At 37.2% G+C, this 26697-nt stretch overlaps 3 protein-coding genes across 3 annotated transcripts; 2 read left to right on the top strand and 1 right to left on the bottom strand.

Annotated features, from left to right (window-relative positions):
- The first annotated feature begins 10435 nt into the window (after positions 1 to 10435).
- On the top strand, positions 10436 to 11836 carry LOC121782022 (stemmadenine O-acetyltransferase-like). Its single transcript, XM_042179728.1, has one exon. The coding sequence runs from the start codon at positions 10436 to 10438 to the stop codon at positions 11741 to 11743; it is 1308 nt and encodes a 435-aa protein (XP_042035662.1). The 3' UTR covers positions 11744 to 11836.
- An 8918-nt stretch (positions 11837 to 20754) lies between these two features.
- LOC121782739 (stemmadenine O-acetyltransferase-like) lies at positions 20755 to 21948 on the top strand. Its single transcript, XM_042180688.1, has one exon. The coding sequence runs from the start codon at positions 20755 to 20757 to the stop codon at positions 21946 to 21948; it is 1194 nt and encodes a 397-aa protein (XP_042036622.1).
- A 1567-nt stretch (positions 21949 to 23515) lies between these two features.
- LOC121780847 (uncharacterized sugar epimerase YhfK-like) lies at positions 23516 to 25912 on the bottom strand. The gene is made up of 9 exons (XM_042178487.1): positions 25700 to 25912; positions 25039 to 25122; positions 24895 to 24950; positions 24670 to 24765; positions 24502 to 24579; positions 24377 to 24439; positions 24118 to 24291; positions 23903 to 23998; positions 23516 to 23800 (listed from the first exon to the last, which is right to left on the bottom strand). The coding sequence occupies exons 1-9, from the start codon at positions 25860 to 25862 to the stop codon at positions 23729 to 23731; spliced, it is 882 nt and encodes a 293-aa protein (XP_042034421.1). The 5' UTR covers positions 25863 to 25912; the 3' UTR covers positions 23516 to 23728.
- Positions 25913 to 26697: the final 785 nt, after the last annotated feature.

The raw sequence follows: 26697 nt of genomic DNA, 5'->3' as shown, positions 1-26697 counted from the left end.
AACGGTCTTTAGACAGCTCATCTAGAGGAGACGAAAAGAAGCCCGATCATAGCGATCAGAGGCTTCCTCGCCGAACACCTTCCCCACCAAAGGAGGGATAGCGGTCATACGAGGTGATCGAAAAAGAGCAAGTGTGTTCGCAGATTGCGCTTAAAAGTGCCGAGCAATCAGTTCGGCACCATCAAGCATAGCAATCACAGCAGCCGGAGTCAGAGGCAGGCGGAATGACCGAAGTCACACCGGAGCCGAACTCGATGGTGTACGGCACTGAAGACGTGATTCCGGTTTAGATTGGCATACCCAGTCCCCGAACTCAATTTCTCCTCAGAAATGAATGGTGACGGACTGAGAGCCGAACTAGATCTTGCCGAAGAAAGAAGAGAATTGGCCTGCATAAAAGCAGCCAAGTACAAGGAGCAAGTAGCCCGGTATTACAACCAAAGGGTGAAGAAGCTGCAATTTCAAGTGGGAGATCTCGTCTTGAGAAACAACGAAGTAAGCCGAGCAGAAAAGCTGGGCGAACTCGAACCCACATGGGAAGGTCCATATCGGGTGTCAGAAGTCCTCGGCAAAGGGTCTTACAAATTGACTCACGTGTCAAGAGCACAAGTACCCCGAACATGGTACGTTTCCAACCTCAAAAAGCTCCATTTGTAAGAGACAGTCCGGTCAATGTGCTTTCTTTGGTTTGCTTGGTCTTTATTTGTCTATATGCGTTTTGTCTGTCTATGTGCGTGTCGTCTCTTACAAATGTTACTGAGGTATCTTGTTCTTCGAAGGCTGATCCCCTTCTTAGAACATAAACAAGCCAAAGATTGTGTGTCAAAGCTTCTAAAGAGGATACAAGACCACAATTCAGCTTAAACAAGCAGTTCGTCCGAAACGAGCTGCAACAAGCCAAAGATTGTGTGTCAAAGCTTCTAAAGAGGATACAAGACCACAATTCTGCTTAAAAATCAAGCACTTCGTCTGAAACGAACTGCAACAAAAGTCCGATTCTCGCGATAAAACTTGCCTGAATTAGGACAAGGGAAAGTCCAATCCATGCGATAAAACTCGCCGAATTAGGACGACCAAGTTCGGTCAAAGCAGTTTACCTCATAAGACCGAGGACGACCATGTCTAGTCAAAGAGGTTTACTGCATAAGACCACTTCGGTTAACTGGGAAAGTCCGATCCACGCGATAAAACTCGCCGAATTAGGACAAGGGAAAGTTCGATCCCGGCGACAAAAATCGCCAAATTAGAACACAGACCAAAGACGAGTCCGGTCAAAAGATGTTTATTTCATCAGACCAAAGACGAGTCCGGTCAAAGATGTTTATTTCATCAGACCAAAGACGAGTCCGGTCAAAGATGTTTATTTCATCAGACCAAAGACGAGTCCGGTCAAAGATGTTTATTTCATCAGACCAAAGACGAGTCCGGTCAAAGATGTTTATTTCATCAGACCAAAGACGAGTCCGGTCAAAGATGTTTATTTCATCAGACCAAAGACGAGTCCGGTCAAAGATGTTTATTTCATCAGACCAAAGACGAGTCCGGTCAAAGATGTTTATTTCATCAGACCAAAGACGAGTCCGGTCAAAGATGTTTATTTCATCAGACCAAAGACGAGTCCGGTCAAAGATGTTTATTTCATCAGACCAAAGACGAGTCCGGTCAAAGATGTTTATTTCATCAGACCAAAGACGAGTCCGGTCAAAGATGTTTATTTCATCAGACCAAAGACGAGTCCGGTCAAAGATGTTTATTTCATCAGACCAAAGACGAGTCCGGTCAAAGATGTTTATTTCATCAGACCAAAGACAAGTCCGGTCAAAGAAGTTTACTTCATAAGACCGAGGACAAGTACGATGAAATTTTTCGCTAAGCTGTAAATACAGAGTGTTAGAAGCGAAAACAAAATTTCATTTTTCAAATCTTGTTCGGCACACAACTCCGCTACCCTACGAGATGGCGTTACGCTATTACAAAGGACTATTCTACTGTCCAGGGTTGCTAAAGTTGAGCCATCTATTCACAAAATCCTCGTGAAGCTGAGTTCGGGCGTTCCAGGCAGCCGCAGAATAAGCAGGTCGACGAGATGCTCTAATCGACCTGCCACCTCTTCTCTGAGCCCGGGAAGCCCTAGCACCTCGGCGGCGAAGAGTCTCTTCACGAAGCATTTGCCGATCTTGCTCACTCATAACCACAGCTCCTCTGCGAACTTCAGTCCGTCCTCGACTTGACGTCTCCGGTTGTCCCTGAGTTCGTTGCTGACTTGGAGTAGGGTTTTGAGCAAGTGAATCAGAGGTTTGAGCTGGAGTACTAGCATCTGTTGGCGGGAAATGCCGGAGGAATCTCTCAATTGAGGGACGCCGGGCAAGAACTATGTCGTACCGAGAGGCCCAGCGCCGCAATGATGTCACGACTTGTTGGCAAGCCGAGCTCTCCAGCGCATTGTTCCTCCGGAGTACATTATATTCCTCCCACAGTTCGTCAACTCGACTCTGAACATCTGATATGGTCATTCCCCCGCGCACACGGATGTAATCCTCATACGCAGTCCTCTCAGCAATGGCCGTATTCAGCTCGGCCTCCAGATCTTTCTTATCGGACTCTAAGTCCTTGTTATCGGCCTCCAGCTTCATTGAACGAGCCAAGAGTTCGTCATTCTTCATCTGGTCAGTTATAGCTCTTTTCTCAGCTTCGTCTAAAGCCGAAGAATACAGCCGCTTCCAGTGAAGTACCTCCAGCTCCTTAAGAGTTAAGAATACAAAGCAGCTACGTCAGTTCGGCATTTCAGCTTACCGAGCAGGTAGTAAACCACAACAGGAGTAAGAGAGTACGAAAGGCTATACGAAGACACAAGAGCAGAAAGAAGAATTTTTTCATTCATAAGAAAAAAAATTTTTCTATACAAGGAGGGCTTCAAGGCCATTTTACACAAAGGAAGAAACTAAACTAGGAGAAGGGAGACGAAATCATACTTCGCTAGCTTCGTCTCCACCTTCTCGGTGAGGTTCAGCTTCCTTCTCCTTATCTGCTTCAGCTTCAGCCTCTGCCTCCTTGCTCTCCCCAGCCTGCTCGGCGCCACCGTAGCCGATCTGCTGCGCCTCCTGATCGGCTTCCTTCTCCGGATGCCCGGCCCGCTCGACTTCGGCCTCCCGCTCCAGCGGCTCGGCCTCACCCTCTCCGTTGTAAGTCGAAGCGGGTGAAACGGGTCCCACGGAGGCAAAGATAGCCTCCAGGTTCTCGTCCCGATCAGCTCGACAACTCCGGACTCGGTCTGCAGAAAGCAGGACCGAGGATGAAGCGAGCTCCTCAAGGAGCGGCAGATTCTGAAGCCGAGCTGCTATCTCCCGGCCGTACAGCGGCAGGACGACTTCAGGCCCCTGCTCGCCCTTATCGGTAATTAGCCTTACCAGATCACCGACAAAGGCCGAGAATTGGTGGCTCAGAAAGAGTTTCTCCACGAAAGCACGGAGACCCTCTCCTTGGGCAACCACGGCGGCAGCATCCCTCCGTTTCGTCTGCTCTCGCTGGATGACGAGCTGGTTTTTGGCAAACTGAGCTTCATCCTGGGCCGAAATCCTAGCAGCTCTGGCTTTCTCAAAGTTTGCCTCAGCCTGCTCGGCCCGGTGACAAGCAGCCGCCAATTTCCTCTGCATCTCAGCATAGTCGTTGGACGCTTTGGAGAGTTCGACTGCGACGAGCTTGGAGAGCATATCGTTCCTCTGAAAATGGATAAGGAAAAAAGTCAACAGAGGGCACCAAAAATACAGGACAGAAGTCAAGCCAAAGAATCAAGAAGACAATTCACCTCGGCGAAGTCCGTGGGCCATAAAAATGGCTCACAGATATGCTCCGAAGGAGGCGCCAAGACCACGTCTTTCTCTGGCGCTCTCGGGGGCTTCTGGGTCTTCCCCTTCCTACTTGCCGAAATCGACTCCGGCTTCTTTGGACCCGAAGAGGTCTTTTGCCTCTTCGGATTCTTCTCGGCATCAGGCGCCGAGCTGGTAGCCTTCTCTCTCTCCGGCTCCTTGGACTCCGAAGATTTTCGGGTAGCCTTGTTCAGCATGTACACTGCCAAAAAGCAAGAAAGCAAGGTTAGTTTTCTTCGTTAAAGCAGTAGAGCATAAAGATAAAGAGAAATCCTCACCCTCGGCCTCTTCGTCCGAAGACGAGATGTCGAACACGACGTCGCCCTTGACGAGCTCAGACTCCGTGTATTGTTTCCTAACTATGGGAATCTTGTTGAGCTCGCCATCGAGCTCGTCCAACGGTTCAGGCCGAGGATGACGGATAACGGACTTCGGCCCTCTCCAGGGAAAACTAGGAGCCGCAGTCCTATTATAAAAAAAGAAGCGATTTTGCCATTTCGGCCATTTGGTTTTACAAAAGGCCCTAAAAGGCTGTAAAGGGACCAAGTAAAACCAAGATCCCTTCCTTTTAAACTGGAAAAAATTAAGGATTGCCCTCAGAGACAGATCCTTATCTAGCCTACGCAGTTCGGCAGCAAAAGCCGATAAGTGCCTCCAAGAGTTCGGAGTCACCTGACCTAAAGGGAGTTGAAAAAAATCTAGCAACTCTACAAAGGCAAGGGGAAGGGGGAAACGAAGCCCGCATTCTAAGCTGGCTTCGTAGACGGTGGCGTAACCTTCCGGCGGCGAGTCCGCCCTATAAAGGTCGTCGGGAATCGCAACCTTCCCCCCAGGAAAAGAGTATTTTTCGTGAAGGGATATCACAGTATCCTTACTCAAGATACTGTGAAAATACTCTACGGTCTTCTCCCCGGATTCTTTCCGGCTAGAAGACCCCTTACCCCCTTCACCACCGCTACCAGACTCAGACGAAGAAGAAGCAGACATGGTCCTTACTCTTTGCAAAATCTGAGGAAATTTTTGAAAGCGGAAGAAAATCTTTTTCGCAAAGGAGATAGAGTGCAGAAGAAGCAGTCGCAAAAGTGCTTCAATGATGAAGAAGGGAGGTATTTATCAGATTCGGCGAAGATTTCAAAATCGTCGCACCGTTTCGAATCCCACCTTTTCAAGATTCAACGGCCGGATTTTACTGTCGCATTTAATGCAGCCACATGCAAGGCACGTCCCCTGACGTCAGCCTCCCCCGTACCTTTATCCAGAATGCCGAAGTGACTCGCTTCGCCGAAGTGATTCACTTCGTCTTTCGGGGGGGGTAGTGATGGGGTGCGTACTAAACAAGCCCGACAGCAATGACGGCCCATCAGCCCAAAGCCCAAGGAAGAGTATGAGTTCGGCATTACCAAAGAGTTCGGCCTCAGCCTACAGCTCGGTAAAAGCCGACCAATCAAGCTCTGCGAGTTCGGCATTACCAAAGAGTTCGGCCTCAGCCTACAGCTCGGTAAAAGCCAACCAAGCTCTACTCTCAGATCGGCAACCAAAGCAGTTCGGTCTCAGTTTTCGACCGAACAAGGAGTTAGTGGACCCATGCAGGATTTCCACAACTTCCAACACACCCACTACCACGTGGCGTCAACTCAGGCCACGATCTTAGGCCATGACCTACACGACCTCCACGACCTAGAGTGATGATGTAAGCCACGATCTTAGTTCAATGTATAAATAGAACTTAGATCTGGTAGAAAGGGGTTAGAAGCTCTCTAGAGAAAAATACCATATAGCAAATAGCAAGTCTGTATTTGTAAGCTGTAGAAAACAGATCAAGCAATACAATCTTGCCCTCCCTTCTTCCCGTGGACGTAGATTTACTTCAGTAAATCGAACCACGTAAATCCATTGTGTGTTGATCTACATTTATTTTGTGCATTTACAAACATCAGAAATTCGCGGACTCATCAAATACGAATCATTTAAGGGAAAAAGAGTATTTCTTTTAGGATATTCGCAACGTGAGGTTTTGGAGAAGTGTCGCTTGACATGGAGGGGTGTGGGGTGTGGCCTATAGTATTTTAGGAAGGGGTACAGTATGGAGCCACCAGGACATGGTTATTCAGCTCAACTGTTTCGACTGCGGCAGCATAGGCATGTGTATCAAGTTTTATCATGTAATTGCAGACAGGGACGGAACCAGAAATACAAATTAGCCGGTGCTAAAATTTAATAAAATAATAATAATATTATAAAATGTTTAATGTAATATATATATTTATTATATTTGTTTAATTCAATTTGTTATTCCATTAGATTTGTAATAAATCAAACAAACCAAAAATTAATAATATGCAATCAAATTAGAAAAATCTGATACTCCTATGTTGTTTGAAATATGAAAACAATCATAAATGTTGAGGAATAAAAAAATAAGAGTAATGAGGTATTAGATCGAAATACATTTATAAAAAGAGGTATTAGAATAAAAACTAATTTAGTTGTTGTAATTTTGTTATTTGGTCTTTAATTTGATGTTATGTATTTCAAATAGTATTCAAATAACTATTTTTAATTTGATGTTATGTATATACTAGTAGTATAATTTAGGTGAATCCAATTAAATATAATAAAGCATTAATTAAATAATGTCATGTACTACTTATTTTAATAAAATAAAGTAATTAGTCTCAAAACCAAACTCGTTCATTAACTTTTGGAATAGTAACAAGTTAATGAACCAAATTATTTACTCAATTTAAAGTGGGTCATTTGATAAAATTTATCAAAAGTCAAAACCCATTTAAGAAAGGCCCAATTGATCCAAACATAAAAACGTGTGCCGCATCTTCTTCCCTACTCTGGTAAAAGCTATTCCCATCTGCATTTTTATCTTTCTTCTTCGCCGATGCAGTTTTATTCTTTCTCTAATCCCAAAATACAACAAAAAGATTAAGTCTTTGGTAAATATAAATGGGTCCGGCTCCGGCCAAGCCCCTGCTGGAGCGGTGGCTTGGCCAACGCTATCTCCGTCCCTGATTGCAGACATGGTTTCAGTCTCCACATTTCTCCAACGTTGGGCTGCCAATGCACAAGGATCAGGGTTTGCTCCCTTGAATTGTATAGCTCAATCTTCCTTTCCACAGAATCCCTCACTGCCAAACAACTTATTAACTTTCAGCTATTTTAGCAACAAATACTTGAGCCCTGAGAAGTTTGTGGTGAGAAGGTAAGTTTTCGGTGCCTCTGCTCTATCTATTCTCAAGGCCCAAACAAGTAGCTCCAGCGTGTCGCGAGTGAATGTGGTTACCGCTGTGATATGGAAATGCTTCATGGAGGCCGTGGCGGAAGAGTCTGTCGGGAAGGATGTGAAACCTGTGCTGATGACTCAAGCCGTCAACCTGCGGAGAAAGGCGACACCCCCTTTTCCAGATGATAGTTTTGGCAATTTAGTGTGGCCGGCAGTGGGCTTGTGAAGAAAAGGAGTTGACGGAGTTTGTAAGGGAGGTGAAAAAAGGGATAGCAAAAATAGATGGTGAGTTTGTGAGACGATTAGGGAGTGATGGTGTGTATGAGTTTTTGGAGGAATTGAGGAATGAGATGCCTCAAGAAGCTACTTGGCTTGCTTTCACCAGTTGGTCAAATATAGGTCTTTCCGAGGTTAATTTTGGGTGGGGAAAACCTGTGTGGATGTCAGGCTACATTCCGCAATACTCTGAATATGAAACTTTGGTTGGAAGTAATGTTGTGATCTTATTGGATTTGGAATCCGGAGGAATAGAAGCATCGGCTATTCTTAATAAAAAATATGTCGCAGGGTTCGAGAAAAATGATCATATTTGTAAGTATGCTCGTTTTAATCCTAGTGTGATTTGAAACATTTATACCATATGTAGTGTGCGGAATAAGTTATGTTACCTTTGAGATTGTAATTCCAATACGGAAAAATAACTTTGGAAAAATTATGGCCGTTCTTGATGACTTTACCTATTCCATATTAGTCTTAAAATCATGAACTCTGGACAAATTATTGCGTCTTCTAATAACTTTGAATGTTGTTTGAAAAATACTCTCTTTGTCCCAGAAAATTTTTCGCTTATTTCCTTTTCGTCTGTCCTTAATAATTTGACACCTTTCACTTTTATCATATTTGGTAGTGGACCCTATACTCCACTAGCTCATTCTCACGCACATTTTATTATAAAACTAATATATAAAATTAGGACCCTCATACCACTGATTTTTTCAACCTACTTTCTATTACATTTCTTAAAATCGTGTTGGGTCAAATGGTGACAAATTATAAGGGACGGATGAAGTAATAAATTTTGAAAGTGTATAGTTTTCTCAATCCAATCTAAATAGAATTTTTTGACATATTTTGATCCTATGTTGTTGATACGCTCGGATTTTGCACTGTTTTAAGCCATTATTTGGTCCGTTTTGAATGTCAAAGTTGCATTACATATCCATTATTTGCATATTTTATCCATTTTGGTATTTTGACATTTTTTAGAAATATGCAAAATAGAGCTGAAAAAGGGCATAAAAATGTCAAAATCTGGAAGTTGGAGAAGAAGCGCAACCCAGCGGCCCGCTGGACCCATGCCAGCGGTCGCTGGAACGAATCCAGGGAGTTCTAGAGCTGTCCAGCGGCCTGCTGGGCCCGGTCAAGCACGACAGCCTCTGTTCAAATTTTTCCTTCTATTCTGACGTTCAATTAAGGCTTTCTACATGTCATTTTCTTCGTCTTGAAAAGAGCTTCGCGTTGATACCTTGATCATCTCAATCGGAGTTTGGTGGAGAAAGTTATGACCATTCTACGAAAATTGCACAAAGCTGTCAAATGCAGAATTTAGGCGGAAATTCAAGGAAGGAAAGAAGACATTACCTCTTGAAGCCAAATCTTTTTCTTAACCTATAGGGGTACGAAAATTCCATATTTGCTATTACTTGGAGGAAATGTTTTACCAAGTTTAAATCCTTTTCAAGCCTATATATACTCCATAACCTAATTCATAATATTCATCATTCTTGGCACACAATTCATAGCCACCTTTGGGGAGCCTCCAAGGCTCCTCCCTCTCTACTCCATATTTTAATTCTTCCACCATTCTTGGAGATTGAAGCAAGGCAAGACGAGCATGAAGACTTCAAGATTCACCCTTGGGTTTTGTTTGTTTATTTCATGTCCTGTACTTTAATTATTGTTTTAGTTCATCTGTCTATGGATTGCTAAACAATAGAATTTTGAGGTTTGATAGTAATTGACCTTTATGTAGTTCTTTTTATGTTTAATGTTCAGAACTCGTCGCACTTGATTTTTCTTGAGCTTTTGTTCGACTAATTGGTTGTTACCTTGATTATTGTCGTGATAACTTTGATGGTTTATCTTATGTATTCATACAAGAATTGTGACATGAGTATCGATGCATGGTAAAACTTGAGTGAACGTAGAACTAATTAGAATAACTACAGAGTTAGTGAAATCATTATACTTGAAATTCCACTAATTACCTGTCTTTTATTTGTTTTGTTTCTTTTACTTTATTTATTTAGTTTCATAATTTAAAATCCAAAACTATGTTTCTCTAGATAGTATATGACGCTTAGTATATGATAGTCAGTTGCAATTCTATTCCATGTGTTCGATATCCGGATGTGACCTTTAGTTATACTATTTCTGCCTTGTATACTTGCAAGTAATTGTAGTGCTAAAAAATAGTGCATCAGTTGTCGCGAAACATATATACTCCCTCCGTCCTATAGAAATATGCTAATTGGGGATGACACGAGTTTTAATGTGTGGTTGGTAAAATAAGAGAGAATGAGAAAAACTGGTTGAAATTATGTAGTTGATGGCGGGGTTCATAAATGAAAGTAAAAAAGGAGAAAAAGGTTTCCACAAATGGATATTGACTATTTTTATGGAATGAACGAAAATAAATTCTCGAATTTGATATTGAATAATAGTATATGTCTAATAAAATAAATTATGCCTTGTAGATCTATCAGGTTTTAGAATAATTTCAAAGTTCGTATGATATATCAAAATTGCCCGAATTTATGATTTTTAACACCAATATTCCTTCTGGTAACTTAATATTTCACCGTTATGTTTGAAGTAGGGTGTGAAAACCAAACTTAATGACTATTCAATCTAGAAAAGGATAAGCCTTAACCAAACTAAACAAACTCAAATTGAGTTAGCATATTTCCACTCAAATAAAGTAAATTATTTGGCTTCATCTAGAACCTCTTGACTTTTCCGCTACACACTCAATACCAAACAAATCTTGGACCTATCGATAATATGACTAAGATAGATATTGTCCATTTTTTTTATCAAAGTTGATTAAATGGACCACCACACTAAATCGCACGAAACTAAGATCATCAATAATAATAATATCAACCGTAGTCCAAAGGAAAAGTCAAGCTGATCAAGTCGGCCGATTCCATATTACTCAACAAGTGATTCTTTCATGATAACAGACAAGTTGTGAAGCATCTTTTTCCTTGATCACATCTTCTTCTTAAATATAAATCGAGCACTTGCTCATTGATATTTCCATCAGCCAATCATGATCATGAACGTCGAGATTAAATCCAAGGAGATGATCAAGCCTTCTTCTCCAACTCCAAACCATCTAAGACACTACAAACTCAACCTATTGGATCAGCTCATTCCAGCAGCCTATGCTCCCATTGTCATCTTCTTCCCAAATCACGACGGCAGCCCCACCTCTTTTCAAGTCGATCTGCTCAAGAGATCGCTCTCGGAAGCATTAACGCGCTTCTTCCCGCTTGCAGGAACGATCAAAGCAGACGAGCTCTCCATCGACTGCGATGATCAAGGTGCTTGCTTCACCAAAGCAAGAGCAAACTGCAGTTTGAATGATCTTCTCAAGCGCCCTGATCTCAAACTGATAGCGCAGTTCCTCCCGTGCGGGCTGGCCAGCACGGGGCTCAGCACGACCAACGTGCAAGCCACTGAATTCGAGTGTGGTGGGATGGCTCTTGGTGTGTGTATATCTCACAGAGTTGTTGATGGAGCTGCATTGAGTTTCTTCCTCGAGAGTTGGGCTAATGCTGCTAAGGAGAAACCCTCGTTCGCTCCTGATTTCTCCGCCTCTCGCCTCTTCCCTGTCTATGGCTCGTGGCTCAGGGATGCATCGATGGTGATGTGGGGTTCTTTGTTCAAGAAGGGGAAGTTTGTCACTGGTAGATTTGTGTTTGGTAGCGCGTCGTTGGCCTTGCTCAAGGATAGAGCGACTGGCGTGGGTGGCAGTAGTCCTACACGGGTGGAGGCCGTCTCTGGCTTCATATGGAAACATGCAATGGCTGCGTATGCTGAGAGATGTGGTGCCAAGAATGAGCCCTCTCTACTCACACATTTGGTTAATCTAAGGAAAAGAGCAGTCCCAAATTTCTCACAAGAGTCTCTTGGCAACTTAATGTGGATAGCAAGTGCAATGTGTGGAGGTGGGGTTGATTTGGGGCTTCCTGCGCTGGTGGATGAAGTGAGGAGATCGATATCCGTTGTGGATGGAGAGTGTGTGAAGAAGTTAGGAGGTGAAAAGGGATCGAAAATGATGCTCGGGTGCATAAAAGAGATTGAACATGTGGGGAGTGAGAATGTGCACCATTTAGGGTTTTCGAGCTGGTGCAAATTAGGGTTCTACGATGTCGATTTTGGGTGGGGGAAGCCGGTTTGGGTTAGCAGCATTGATACGAGCGGGCCGTGTTTTATGAATCTTGTTGTTTTGATTGACATGAGAAGTGGTGATGGAATGGAAGCTTGGGTGACACTGGAGGAGCAAGAAATGGCTGTCTTGGAGCATGATCAAGAGTTCACTAGTTTTGCCTCATTGAATCCAAGCCCCCTCTAATTAAGACTTTTTCTTTGTTTTTGTTTTTTTTTTCTTGTTTTTTTTCTTAGACCAGTGTAGACACCCCAGAGGATGTGACAAATTGAAAGGCATAGATTGAACCCCTCACCATTTGATTAATAAGGATTGAACAAGTCTTACGTCACCCCCTCACCATTTGATTAAGGATTGAACAAGTCTTACGTCACTCGATCATATCCTTTGGGTCAGTTCAAGACTTTTATAGTGAAGTTCAGTTCTGTATTTTGCTAAATAAGAGTTAGTTTTAAGCTACGTGTAAAATTATATACTATGAAATGTCAGTTATAGTTTCTATTTATGTTCTAGGGGTTTTGAATTGTACTCCCCCCGTCTCATAAATTTTGTCACACTTTGATTGGGCACATGTTTTAAGAAATGTAATGGAAAGTGAGTTGAAAAAGTTAGTGAAATGTGTCCTATTTTTATGTATTAGTTTTATAATGAAATGTGAGTGAGATGAATTAGTAGGATGTGAGGTCCACAACAAAAAATGGTAAAAAGTGATATGTGACAAATTATGTGGGACGGACAGAAATAGAAAAATGTGATAAACTTTCTGGGACGGAGAGAGTAAGTAATTTACTGATGTTCGAACAAATCACGATCTCACTCTCACATGATCATATCAGCATGCAACTCGCAGTGTAGAACCAATACAATTGTGCCACATTACCGGCACTAGAAAGAAGTGCAAATATGGTATATGTTCCAGGAAAATAGATCGGCCGATCACAGTTTAAAAAGAAAATGTTTTTAGTGTTCTCGGGCATTTTCAATAAAACCCCGTGTTCACTCAGTGATGGCTTGACAAAACCAGTGTTTATAAAAATATGTTTTTGCATGTGTCCACTGAGTACTTTCAAGTACTCAGTTCTGCATATGTTTTAAAAATGTGCAGGTTAAGCGATGAAGACGAAGGGTGATGTTGAGCAAAGATGGCAAATATGTTTCCGTTTGATAAATGCTTGGATGCATCGTGCCTCCATACACGGTGTCCTTCTCTCTTGACTCTTTTGCTGCAATGTAAATAACGAGCTTATGTTCTTTTATATTATGCACTCTGATATATTTTCCAAGTTATCCCAAGTTGATACTGTCATAATTTCGTTGTGCCAAGTTTCCCCTTTCTTCCCGGCTTCTTTAATCCTCCCCTAGTCGTGATAAACCGAGTTTGCTATCATTAGCAAAGTGCGGTCGTGACAAAAGAGGCGTGTAAATCTTCTCCTTTGTTTAACCTAAATACAAAGACTACAATTCTAAGAAACTACAATTCTTTTAAACCCTAAATTTTACTAAAAATAGTAAAATTTAAATGAGATCATTATTGAGGTTCATCCAAATAAGGAAATACTCCCTCCGTCCGCCATTAGGAGTTCCATTTGAGTTTGACACAAGATTTAAGAAATATAAAAGAAAGTGGGTGAGAAAAGATATTGGAATGTGTGACCCATTTTTATATATTTGTTTTGTAATAGAATGTGAATGGAATGAGTTAGTAGAAAGTTATGTGTACCTACCATTTATAGTAAAAGTGAACCAGAACTCCTAATGGCGGACGAACTAAAATGCTAAACGGAACTCCTAATGGCGGACGGAGGGAGTATGAGACATTTAATAGGGAGAGGGAGTAATTATTTGAAATTTCAGTTATCTACTTTTGATATGGAAATTAAATTATGGAATTGGAGGATTTGGAATTGTAATTTAATTCCAAATCCAAGTAATTTTATGATACCACACTAGATTTTGAATTGTAGGCTCCAATTCCAATTTCATACCATCAATCCACAAATAGAGCATCATATTTTTCATTTCTATTTCTCTGTCCTTGTTTCTTTGATCACCACTGTAGCATCAGCACCACCCACAGTCAACGACGTGCTCTAGTACCATGAAGTAGGCCTTATGCAGTAGTTTCAGTTCTCCAGTTAATCATACTCGGGTTTGGGGCGAGCTAATCTGGTCGAGTTTTTTTTTCAGGTTAAATATTTATAATCATAACCCTTTAAAGTTAGTGGGTTATGTGTACAACATCATTATAAGAGAACCTGAAGTTCATTATAATGAACTAATAAAAAACTTATAATAACTCTGGTTTTTTAAATTACGTCAGATGGTGTCATTGTTTTTAAATCTCTTAATTCCCTACAACGAACTAATAATAAAGTTGTAATGAACTCTACATTGTTTTATAATGATGTGTTTGGTGTTTAACTTTTAGAACTACTCCCTCCATCTCATAAGAGTATGCGCTCTTTCCTTTTTAGTCCATCCCACAAGAGTGCACTTTCTAATTTTAAAAATTCTTCCTCTAATGAATTGAGACTCTTTCTCCACTAACAACATTTTAATTACTTTTTCTTTCTAACTCTCTCTTACTTTACCAATTCTACATTTAAACACTTATCCAACCAAAAGTGCATACTCTTATGGGATGTGGGTTATAGGATGGGGGGAGTAGTTTGGTATATAATACAACCATATTCGGATAACCCTTATTTTTGTGGCTGCATTGATATTCCTAATGGGCAGAACACCATTATAAAAACACAAAATTGTCAATAACCACCCAAACTACTCTTTCTTCCTCAAATTTGGTTCAAATATATCAAAACCCTAGATGGAAGTCATTCATTTTCATTTGTAAATCTCCCGCTTACCTTATCTGTGAAATCCCCTAACTATAAGGTCTTGAGCATGTTTGGGAAATACTACAAAAGAAAACTAGGGTTAAATGAGTAAATAGGACAAAATTATCGAGAACACATTGGAAAAAGATAAAATTTGGGAAGTCAAAATTGTCATTAATGCTCCACATCACATACCAAACACTATGATTGCCTATTAGAAAGAATGGACATCTATATTAGTATTGTAATAAATGATAAGAAGTTGAAACCTCAAAATATCTTTGATCCAAAGTTAGACATACCAAACACTATGATAACATATTCATAAAAATGGACACCCCTATGACTATATTAGTCATGTAATACTCACTTCGTTCCTAAAGAGTATACACTATTTCCTTTTTCGTCCATCACCAAAAAGTATGAACATTCTAATTTTGCAAACTCTCTTCTCTCCACTAAGAATACTTAAAAAACTTTCTCTATCTATCAATATCTTACTTTACCAATAATGCATTCAAACATGTGCCGAACCCAAAGTTCATACTCTTTAGGGACGGAATAAGTAAATGATAAGAAGTTGAATATCTCCGATTCAAAGTCGAACTTATAATTTATTACATACCAAACACTATGATTGCCTATTCATAAAAATGGACAATCCTATGACTATTAGTTATACTTATAATACTCCCTTCATCCACAAAAATATTCTCATTTTGTCATTTTGGGATGTTGAAAAAAAATAGTCTCATTTCAAAAATGGAAACTTTCTCTTGTACTTTTAAATCGTTTTTTGAACAATGAAATCCCTAATGCTAAAAAACGGATTCTATCTGCTTTTTTTCTTTGTCCCCCAACCCAAGAATCTTTTTCTTTTTCTCAAATTCGAATATGTAATATCATAATAATAATGGTATAATTTTCATTCTTTTTTTGTTTTGTTATTCTATACAAAACCCTATGACCTTAATAAGTCTAAATGACAGAATTCCGTTTCCAGGATTGTTTTATTAATTCCTTTACTCACTTTTTATTCATCTCTCTTAAACTTTGTCTCTTTCTTATTTTATCTACTTTTTCATATTTATTACATATATTATAGTTTGATTCCATATTAATTTATATAATACTCCATCTGTCCCCAAAGAATATGCACTTTGGATTCAACACATATTTTAATGTAAAATTGGTAATCAGAGAGAAGTAGATAGAAAAATTACTTAAAGTATTGTATGTGGAGAATAGATCACACCTAATTGGAGAGAAAAAGTTTTTCAAAATTAGAAAGTACATATTCTTATGGAACGAACTAAAAAAAAGAGTGCATATTCTTGTGGAACAGATGGAGTATGATATTATAACATAGTTTAGTAAATATTACTAATTTTTTATGATTGAATCATTACATAGTTTAATAATAATTAATAATATTAAGTTGTTATATTAGGCAATAATCTATTACTCCATTCGTCCTACAATAATATGCACTCTTTCCTTTTTAGTTCGTCTCATAAGAATACTCACTTTTCAATTTTTATTGGATTGTTATTGTGACGGTTTGTTATTAGTAGAGTGACGGTTTGTTATTGTGTCTGAAATCCATAATGACAATTTGATACTAAGAATTAAATGTAATTGGAAGCACTAATAACAACGAAGGATTAAATTAGATATTAAAATATAGCAGTTACAGTAACTTCCTGAATTCTCATCGATTTCTTCTTCTCATAGTATATGTAAAGTATACAAAATATTTAGAATAAAGTTAAATAGTACAAAAAGATAGTACTCCCTCCGTCCCATTAAAGATGACACACTTAGGTAGTGGCACTAGATTTTAGAAAATGTTATTTTATATATTAAGTGGAGAGAGAAAATAATATATTTATATTAATGTGAGAAATAGTTTTTTTTTAAAAAAATGTGACAATCTTTTGTGGGACAAACTACAAAGAAAAGTGTGAGATCTATTAAGGGACGGAGTGAATACATGTTATTATCATATGTACGTGTGGAATAAGAATAGCCAAATTGTAGTAGGCTATATTTATACATGTGAATGCCTGTCAATTTTAAAATAAATAAAAGTACGCTACCTTTGGCAACACTTATATTTACTTGACATCTTTATTTGATTAATATTCTAATGTTATTGCATGACTCAGATTTCTTCCCTAATTTAGATGATGTACACGGAAATGAATAGAAACATAAATTGAGCAAAGAAACATATGCATATGGATCTGAAATTGTTTATGATATTTAATGTTTATTTATATATGTAGATTTAGAATATTTGTAAATAAGTCTAATAAATAATGGATTTTGTAATTATAGTATTTAGCTGGTGAAATGATTAATATGTGATTTCTTTAATTTAGATTTGTTTATTATAAATATATACCTTAAAGTGGTTGGGGTGTGACATATTGGCCCTTAGACTAAAGTCTTAATTTAGTCATTTACATTTGCTCTAAAAAAATTCAGGTCATTTACATTAAGTTTGTTATCTTTGGTCCCAGACAATATGTTTTGGTCCAAAGTTAACATTTTCTGTTGAGCTCGACTGTCAAACGTGATTTGACCAAATTAGTGACTTAATTATGAATCTAATTAGTTAGATTAACCTAATTTATTTAATATTAAAATTTGTAAATATTTTTTTATCTACAATAAAAATTAACTTACAATTTGTAAAATATTTCATAAAAATTAAATTAAAATAAAATATTAAATTTTATAAAATATTTTAACTATAATAAAAATAACATTTGTGAATATTTTATAAATTTTAATTTAAATTAATTTTATTATAGGTAACAAATATTTTATGAATTTTAATAATTTTATCATATGTATTACAATATTTTACAAATATTAATATATTTTGATATAGTTAAAAAATATTTTATAAATTTTAATATTGAATTAGTTAGGTTAATCATTTAATTAGATTTATAATTAAGTAACTAATTTTGTCAAATCACGTTTCACCATTAAATTTAACAGAAAATGTTAATTTTGGACCAAAACATATTGTTTGGAACTAAAAGGTACAATAACAACCTTAATATGAAAGACCACAAAGTTTTTTAGAGCAAATGTAAATGACTAAATTTGGATTTTAGTCTTAATTTTATATACTGCTCTTAACTTTTTTCTCCCTAAAAATATTGTTATATATCGAATCATCATACATCATCAAACAATTCTACTTTCGTGACTACAAATATCGACAGAAAAACACAAGAGCTCTCTCCAATAAATGGTCGTTATGCCTAGCATCATCCGCCATGATTTCAGCAAGAAAACTAGAGTCGAGATCGAACCTGGAAGTATGACTCAAAATGGCAATGAAATGTTTGGAAAAATATCTTACATGTAGAAGGGCTGAGAGGTGGTGCTGTGGCAGATATGGAATCCCTAAATTTTCAACTTTTATATGTACTATTACTTTATATGTACTACTATAATAAAGTATAATGAGTAAGGTATTAAATTTAGTAATTGACACTAAAAGAAATATTGTAATTGATTAATTAGCGTGGGTAATTGATAGTACTAAATAAGAAATTGTGATTGATTAGTTTTCACATTAATGACTTACCCTTCTTATTGATCTAATTAGTATAGATTTAAGGATTTGATTAGTATAGATTTGATTTTGCAGTATAATCTGTGAGAATGCATATTACGTATTAGTTGTTACAACTTACACATGTATGATGTATTGTTGTATTTTATTTTCTCCCAATCTGTAAGTTTCCAAAGCTATAATTACTGTGCATTTTAAAATTAATTTTTTAGTATTTGTTTATTTATTTGCTTTTAGAATAGATCATTATAGTTGGCTATAATAACAAAAAAAAAACTATTAATTTCTTCGTTTGTAATATGTTTTATTCCAATAATTAGTATTTTGACGTTTTTTTATCAATTATATTTGTAATATATTTTATTTCAATAGAAAAAGCTATTGATTTTTTGAGTTGTTTATTTATTTATGTTTGTAAATTGCTATATTTTTGCGCATTTAATAGTTAAATCTAACAAAATGCGTGTACTAATATAATGAATATTCCTTATTTGAAAATGTGAAAAATACTAAAATTGGAATTGCATTAGACAAAGCCACGTATATGTAACATCAAAATTTTAAAACGTTTAATATTAATTATATTATTTATATGATAACATAAAATAAAAAAAACTCTTCAATTTATTGCATTAATTAATAGAACCGCAAATTATAAAGCGGATCGTTAATGAATTTAAGTTATTTTAATGACAACCTATTGAGTCTAGGAAAAATATTTTAGCAACTACACAACATTTGGTTTATAACTTTTCTTTAATTTGATTTGGATGTTTTTTATTATGATGTATTAACCTTCATTTAATTTAAATAAAATAATCTTTCTAATTGTATATTGTTGAAACTAAACAGTATAATCCAAAGTTGGCATTTCTTTAATCTATAATATTACTATAAAGATTTCATAGCTTATTATACTATAATTCACAGCCAAAATTATTTTGAGAATTAACTCCATAAATATATCCCAATGATTATTCAAATCCTATTTATAAAAAAAATTGATTAAAACTAAATGCAATATTGAATTAAAATACTTAAAATAATTCCAAACTATTTTGTTGTGTTGATTTTATTTTTCAAAACAAAATTAAAGTGTATATGCGTGAAATTCAATTGACTAATATTTCTAATGTCACATTTATTTTATATAAAACTTTAAAAGTGTCACATTTTATTTAAAACACATGAGTGACTTTATGACAATTGGTTATTAAAAACGTAAAAGTTACTACCCATCCAAATACTATTCCATGTTCAATTGAATCTAATATCAATTAGAATCTTTGATTGTAATAACTTAGTTTTAAAAAATATTTTAAAAAATATATGATACCTATAATATAAATAAAACTGAATTAGTAAAAAGATAAGATTATACTCCCTCCGTCCCATGCTACTCGCACTTTTCATTTTAGGCCGTAAATTTGGGATTGATTTTTTTGTGTAATTAAAAAAGAATTTTAGGTGTAATGAGACATCACTTAATAAAAGAGCTCTTAACTTAAACTAACATATTAATTAAATGCATTAATTCTAACTTAAATTATAAATAGTGGAAGGACTTTGTGACGAGCCGAAAAGCAAACGTGCGAGTAGCAAGGGACGGAGGGAGTATAATGTAACAAAATAAATTAGTAAAAAACTGAATAACAAGTATTACAAAAAAAGAAAGCATCCAAGCCTCCTAGCTCAACTGGTTGAGAAGGGAGGCAAGGATACCGCGTCATCCTAGAGGTCGCGTGTTTGACCCCTGGGAGGCGCATCTTGAGGATTAATTTTCCTGGGGCCTAGTGGATTCACTGGCCTGACTCCAGAGCTTCGGGAGGTGATTAAGCCTGTACCCATGCCTGGACCCAAGAGCTGGGGGAGGTGAAAAATCCTGGACCCGTTCCTGCGGGGCTGGTGGACGCATTGAGTCCCACCTTGACAACGAAGCGCGTCTTGGTAAGACGCTTCACCTCCGACCGTTAGGCCGGGGGTCCGAGTCACTTCGGGGGTAGGTGAGGAACCACCGTCGATCCTCCTTTAAAAAAAAAGGTAAAAATCAGATATAAGAATTGAAAAAGAATCTACAATTAAGTAGAAAGGATAACTGTGTCAAGTTATTTGAGCATTAAATGACACAAATAAATTATTGGGAGAGGATCCCCTGCTGTGCACAAATCACAGCAGGGCCTGCTGCCCCATACACCACCATTTTATATTATTATTTTTTTTATAAAAAAAAAATAAAAATTTAATATTTTAAAATTGTTTGTGAGGGGCAGCAGGGCCCTGCTGTGATTTGTGCACAGCAGGGGATCCTCTCCCTAAATTATTACTATTCATAATTTCTATATTTACTAAAATGTCATTTATGGTTATCTATAATATGCATGCATAGTTTTACTGATAATTATATGCCGATTAATTGCCCTATTTTTTATGCTAATATGCAATGATTAATTGCCCTATTTTTTTATGGTACTACTACTACGCAAGGATGAGCAACAGATATGGACCATACGCAGACCTAACTTATATAGACTAAAAAAGACAATTGATAATATCCCAAAAAATTAATTCCCTATTCTTAGCTTGCCAAACTTACTCTATAAAAGAGAACTAATAATGAAGCAAGCTAATCAGTTAACAAAAAAGAAAGTGAAAAAAAAATCAGAATGGAAATTAGCAATATTATTTCAATGGAGAAAATAAAACCCTCTTCACCAACACCTCCTCACCTTAGAGTTTACAACATTTCTTTGCTAGATCAGATTATGGATGCTGCATACATCCCCGTAGTTTTATACTACTTGGGCAACGACTGCAGTGCCATAATAAAACATCTGAAGGAGTCACTCTCTCGAACTCTAGTCACCTTCTACCCCTTTGCCGGAATTATCAGAGATGCTCTCTCTGTAGATTGCAACGACCAAGGCCTTCCATTCGCCGTCGCCAAAGTGAAGGCCCGATTGAGTGATTTTCTACAAAACCCTAATGTTGAATTGATGAACAAGTTCTTTCCAGGTGATGAGAAGAAACCAGTTCTAGGTGATAGCGTTATGCTGATTCAATTGAACTGTTTCGATTGCGGTAGCATAGCCTTGTGTATCAAGTTTCATCATGTAATTGCAGACATAGTTTCGGTTTCCATATTTCTCCAATGTTGGGCTGCCAATGCACAAGGATTAGGGTTTGCTCCCTTGAATCGAGTAGCCCAATCTTCCTTTCCACAGAATCCCTCCCTGCCAAACAACTTATTACCTTTCAGCTATCTTCACAACGAATACTTGAGCGTCGGAAAGTTTGTGCTGAGAAGGTACATTTTTGATGCCTCGACCCTATCCAATCTTAAGGCCGAAATGGGTAGCTCTAGCCCTAGCTCCACTGTGTCGCGAGTGAATGTGGTGACCGCTGTGATATGGAAATGCTTCTTGGAGGCGGTGGCCGCCGAGAAGGATGTGAAACCTGTGGTAATGACTCAAGCGGTCAACATTCGGAGAAGGGCGACGCCCCCATTTCCAGATGATAGTTTTGGTAATTTAGTGTGGCAGGCCGTGGGCTTGTGGAGCAACCATGTAGAAAAGGAGTTGACGGAGTTGGCGAGGGAGGTGAAAAAAGGGATAACAAAAATAGATGGTGAGTTTGTGAGACGATTGGGGAGCGATGGTGTATATGAAATTTTCGAGGCATTTAGGAATGAGATGCCTCAAGAAGCTACTTGGCTTGCTTTCACCAGTTGGGCAAATATTGGTCTTTCCGAGGTTGATTTTGGGTGGGGAAAACCTGTGTGGATGTCATGTTTCATTCCGCAATCTGAAACTATGGTTGGAAATAATTTTGTCATCTTAAAGGATTCCAATTGCGGAGGAATAGAAGCTTGGGCGATTCTTGATAAAAAATATGTTGCGGGGTTTGAGAAAAATTATCATATTCAAAAATATGCTCGCTGTAATCCTAGTATCATTTGAATTTTTCTTATCATGAATAAGTTATGTTGTGAGATTGTAAGTCCCATAGGGAAAAATAATACTTCTTCTGTCCCACTTAAGACGACACACTTTCCTGTTTAGTTTGTCCAAATAAGATGACACATTAATATTTTTTTGGAACTTTCTCTCTCCAATTAATACAATCAACCTCATTTTCTCTCTCCAATTAAATATTCAACTCTGTTTCTCTCTCCAATTAATACTTACAATCATCTTTTCTCACTCCAATTAAACACATTAACTAACAATTCCTAAAATCTCGTGCTGACTAGGAAATGTGTCATCTTAGCAGGGACGGAGGGAGTAATAGATTGCACACTTAAGTAATGATACGAGATTTTTAAAAATGTTATTTCATTTGTTGAGTGGAGAGAGAAAATAATATATTTATATTAATATAAGAATGAAATTTTTCTAAAAAAATGAAATGTGACATCTTTTGTGAGATAAACTAAAAATGAAATTATGACTTCTGATATGAAACCGAGGGAATAGTATATTGTAAGCCTTATTGTGATTTGAACTATCAAGTTTTAATTTGATGTGACATATGAGATTTTAATAAAAAGATGTCTTTCTTTGATCCAATTTTTGTCTTCTTTGTTTGTCGGATAAAGTAGACAAAATAAAAAAGAGGATGTCAAAATCGGATTCTTTAATCTCTATTATTTCAGGTCATGTTTTTTCCCACCCTTATTTGTACCAAGTCAGAAGAAATATACCTTTTGTTAATAAAATGAATGAATATCTGTAGGATAATAGTCGTTTATAGCAGTCTGGGTTTTTCGGTAAAATTTAAAAATAATCAATCACAAACTTTTTGGTTTTGTACGTATATTTATCTACAGAAAGCTTGGACTTCAAGAGGGCATAATCAACCAGCGGCCGTCGAAGAGTCCAGCAGCCCGTCTCGGAAATTGAGACTGAAGCTGAACACGCCCAACGACCGATGAGACATGGTCAGCAGTTCGATGAAATTGGTGCCGAGAGTCCATAAGACTCTTAGCAGTCCACTGAGATCAATTCAGCGGCCAGTTAAGTTTATGCGGCGTGACAGTTTGACCTACTTTTTCTCCGAGACTTACTATGTTGGGCCAGAAATCACACCATATGGAGAAATATTGTATTTTAATTAAATTGTGATTACTAGATTACAATATAAAAGAAATGAAAATAAAGAAAAATGTGGGACTAATGAAAGTTAAGAAAAAAAGAGAAGAAATGATGGATATTTTTAGTAACTTAAACTCATGAATAGTTGAGGGACGACACATTTTTAGTGATATCTTCGTGGATGTACTAAACTTTTGGTGACATTGTTGTTGATGTTTTAAGAACCATGCGAATAGTATATTGTAGTGATGTTTGGTCACGCTAATTTGGATCGATGTTGGTTGACTATAATTGTTGGCACAATAAACTACAACTTGATTGTGAAGAACTGTATTAGACTACTGACTAGTGTGTTGTCCTAGTTGATGTGTCTTAACTTTATTGTTTTGCAGACAGAAGCAAACGAAATAGAATCTTGGACAAAAAGCTAATGTTCATTAAATTTAAGAGATATGCTCATTCACTAGATTCTTGAATGATGGATTTTGATCATACAGTTTGAATCGATGGGAGGGTAATTCTCTATTTTAAGAATTGGACATATATTTCAAACTTGTACAAATAATAGCACTAACGCAATCAAATATCGTCGGATTAGAACCTGGTCTCGACCTGTCTCACACCATTGGATTTGGGTTTCGAGCTGCTATGTTGATCTTTCTATCAAGTCAGCAAAACATTTTTTCCAGTCAGAAACCTTCTCGTCGCCGTTAACAACCTGATGCATGACCAAACAAACTCCGATTTAGAACAAAAGAACAACAGGAGTAATGAAAATAGGATAAGAGAGACTGAGAGAGGATTAGTTGTATTCCCAAACCTCAAATAGCAATCCATTCTGAGGGGCATTGTCTAATGCCTCTACACAAATAAAGGCAGCATCTTCTTTGCTAAGCCTTCCCTTTGATGCACAACCCTGTCATCCATATTTTCTTGTCAATCCAGAAAATTCCTAAGAATTCGTATACATGCTTTGACGATTATGCGTGCAAGACTTGACGATTATGCGTGCAAGACCAAACGAAATCGAAATACCTCATCAAAGCAGAAACCTTGTTGCCCCCCAGGGGTATTTTTCAGGATCCCGGCTCTGATGATGGTATAAGGTACACCAGAGGCCTTCACCGTATCCTCATCTTCCTCTGCTAGTTTCCTGGCGTTGCTGTTCATGATTGCTTGAATGCCACTCAACTCCCTATAAACGGACAACTGAAAACCTTCACACACTCACAACATCAGCAATGTGAGTTTGTTGAGGTTGCAGAGCTAGATTCATGTCTGAAATTTGTGATACCTTAGACAATAAGATCACATTCTGCACACCTTTCCAGCCATCAATGTTGTACAAGCTTCCTTCCTATAAATTTATATCAATAAATGCATTGAAGAAGTAAAACACGATGTGGGAGACGTACGTACCACTGGGCATATAACTGCACGAACGCCTCTAAAGGCCTTCTTGAGGAAGATCTTCTCCTTTGGATCTCCAGCCAAAGACTTCAAAACAAGCTTTGTGTATCAGATTTCGACAGCAAAGTGAATTAAACGACTGACCAACGAGTAATTTGTAAGGAGAACACTTTTTACCTCAACATAAGCGCCAAATGCTTCCATGGCAACACGCTTGTCCTTCACAAGTGCTTTTACTCGAAGTCTTTTGACGATTAGCTGAAGTATAATCATCTGTGGCAGAAGCAATAGATCAGACAACAAAGTTTCAAAACATGACAGCAGTATACTGTTTCTCATGTTCACAATCCTGATGCAACTGAGGCCTACTAAATTCTGATCATATATATATAAAATCATCACCTGACCAATCTCATTGTCCCCGTCAGTTACTAACACAGCATCTCTAACGGTTTCCTCTGTTTCGAGATAAAGAAAATGATTTAACACAATAATCAACAACAAAAGATTAACAAAATCAATAAATATGTTACTAAGATATAAGACCTGAAGCCTCATCTTCATTTAGTTCATCTCCATCGTTCTCAAGAATATCAGGTGCCCCATACCATTTCCTCAACTTCGGTCCACCTACATGTGAAACAAACACTTGTTACTCAGCAGGTAGGGTTGTAAACGAATCAATCGTTTGCGCACACTACCATTTCAAGCCTGTTTGAACTTTTATCAATCTTTAACAATCATGTCTAACTTGTTCGATTAGATTCCGAATCAAGAAGAACCAATAAACTGGTAATTCGATCAATAAACTATTAATTCAAGCTTGATTGAACGCTCGTCACGGTTTCAAACTATGATGGAACTTGGTTCATTACTAACCAAATCAGCTTACAACAAAACCATTAAAATACCGCAGATGACCAAATCTAACAAGCTCACTGCCATTTTAAGCTAAATTTCATCGATATTTACAAAATCACGTTTGAGCTGGATGGATTATTTACCAAATTAGTTGAATTAATCAGCTATCAGATTTATTTTTCATATAGGCTTTCACAAAATCAATAGAAACGAAACCCTTCAGAGTTCAGCCACGCAATAAATTACATTTTCAGCGCATGAATTTTGGAATTGAGTGAATCAAATTAGTGAAATATAGTTATAATGAAAAAAACACTAGGCGAAAAAGGTGATAAAGAAAGAGAACCTTCAATGTAATCGAGAATCTGGTCCGTGAAGCCGAGCTTCTTCTTGGACGAGAAGCAGGTAAATGAGAGGCGATTTTGGAAAGAGGAAAAGGGTTTGGCATTGTGGAAAGCGCGGTTGCAGTAGAGGGTTGAGAGAGAGAGAACTGAAACTGAACCCGCCATTGATGGAATTTAATTCAGCTGTTTGATTGCTTTGCACTTTCCCACTTATCCGCGTTCCGTCCATTCGTTCTCTAACTTTGGTGTTTGGCGTGGGGCCGCTTTAACGGTAAACGTTAATGAACTTAGACTCCTATTTTTATATACTTTCTCTAATACTAGAAATAAAATATTTTTTTGGATTATATTATTAAAAATTAAAAATTTCATACATTAATACTATTATTTTTATTTTTTTTGTCTTATTTTACGGTCTCTTTATAAATTACAAAATAACACTGCATCAAATTTTATAACGAAAACAAAATATTTCATATTTATTAAGACCGGGGTGTATTAATTTTATAATAAAATGTGAATAGAATGAATTAGTGGAATATACGCTCATTTACTAAAAATAGTAGTACTCACTTGTTCTATGATAGTCGAGTTTTTTTGTCATTTTAGTGCATTCCATAGTAGTGGAGTCATTTTCATTTTTAGTACTTCCTCTGATCCCTCATAGTTAAATTATTTTTCCATTTCGGGAAGTTTCCTTATAGTTGAGTCATTTCTATATGTAGTAAACTTTTTCTCACTCTTACTTTATCCCCTCTTACTTTATTTTCTCTACTTTATTCACCTTCTATTTTATTCTTCCTATTTTTTCCCTCTTACTTTTCTATTTATTTATTTAACACACACAACATCCATTTCTTAAACTATGAGTAAAAGTTAAAACAAATTTTCTCACTTACTTTATTCTGTTTTTTATTTTATTCTCTCATCTTATCTTACTTTATTCCGCATTACTTAACTTACTTACACAAATTTTTTTAAATCGCATGCTAAAAAGAAA

Source organism: Salvia splendens, chromosome 20 (genome assembly GCF_004379255.2).
Source record: "Salvia splendens isolate huo1 chromosome 20, SspV2, whole genome shotgun sequence".
NCBI lineage: Eukaryota > Viridiplantae > Streptophyta > Magnoliopsida > Lamiales > Lamiaceae > Salvia > Salvia splendens.
This window is presented reverse-complemented; position numbering and strand designations above follow the sequence as displayed.

Bases quoted from the DNA above. Each gene is read 5' to 3' on its own strand.
- LOC121782022 (XM_042179728.1), top strand. From the start codon at position 10,436: ATGATCATGAACGTCGAGATTAAATCCAAGGAGATGATCAAGCCTTCT.
- LOC121782739 (XM_042180688.1), top strand. From the start codon at position 20,755: ATGGATGCTGCATACATCCCCGTAGTTTTATACTACTTGGGCAACGAC.
- LOC121780847 (XM_042178487.1), bottom strand. From the start codon at position 25,862: ATGGCGGGTTCAGTTTCAGTTCTCTCTCTCTCAACCCTCTACTGCAAC. The intron at 24,440-24,501 runs GTACGTACGTCT...ATAAATTTATAG, and splicing joins GTGCAGTTATATGCCCAGTG to GAAGGAAGCTTGTACAACAT. The intron at 23,801-23,902 runs GTTTGGGAATAC...GTCATGCATCAG, and splicing joins AGAATGGATTGCTATTTGAG to GTTGTTAACGGCGACGAGAA.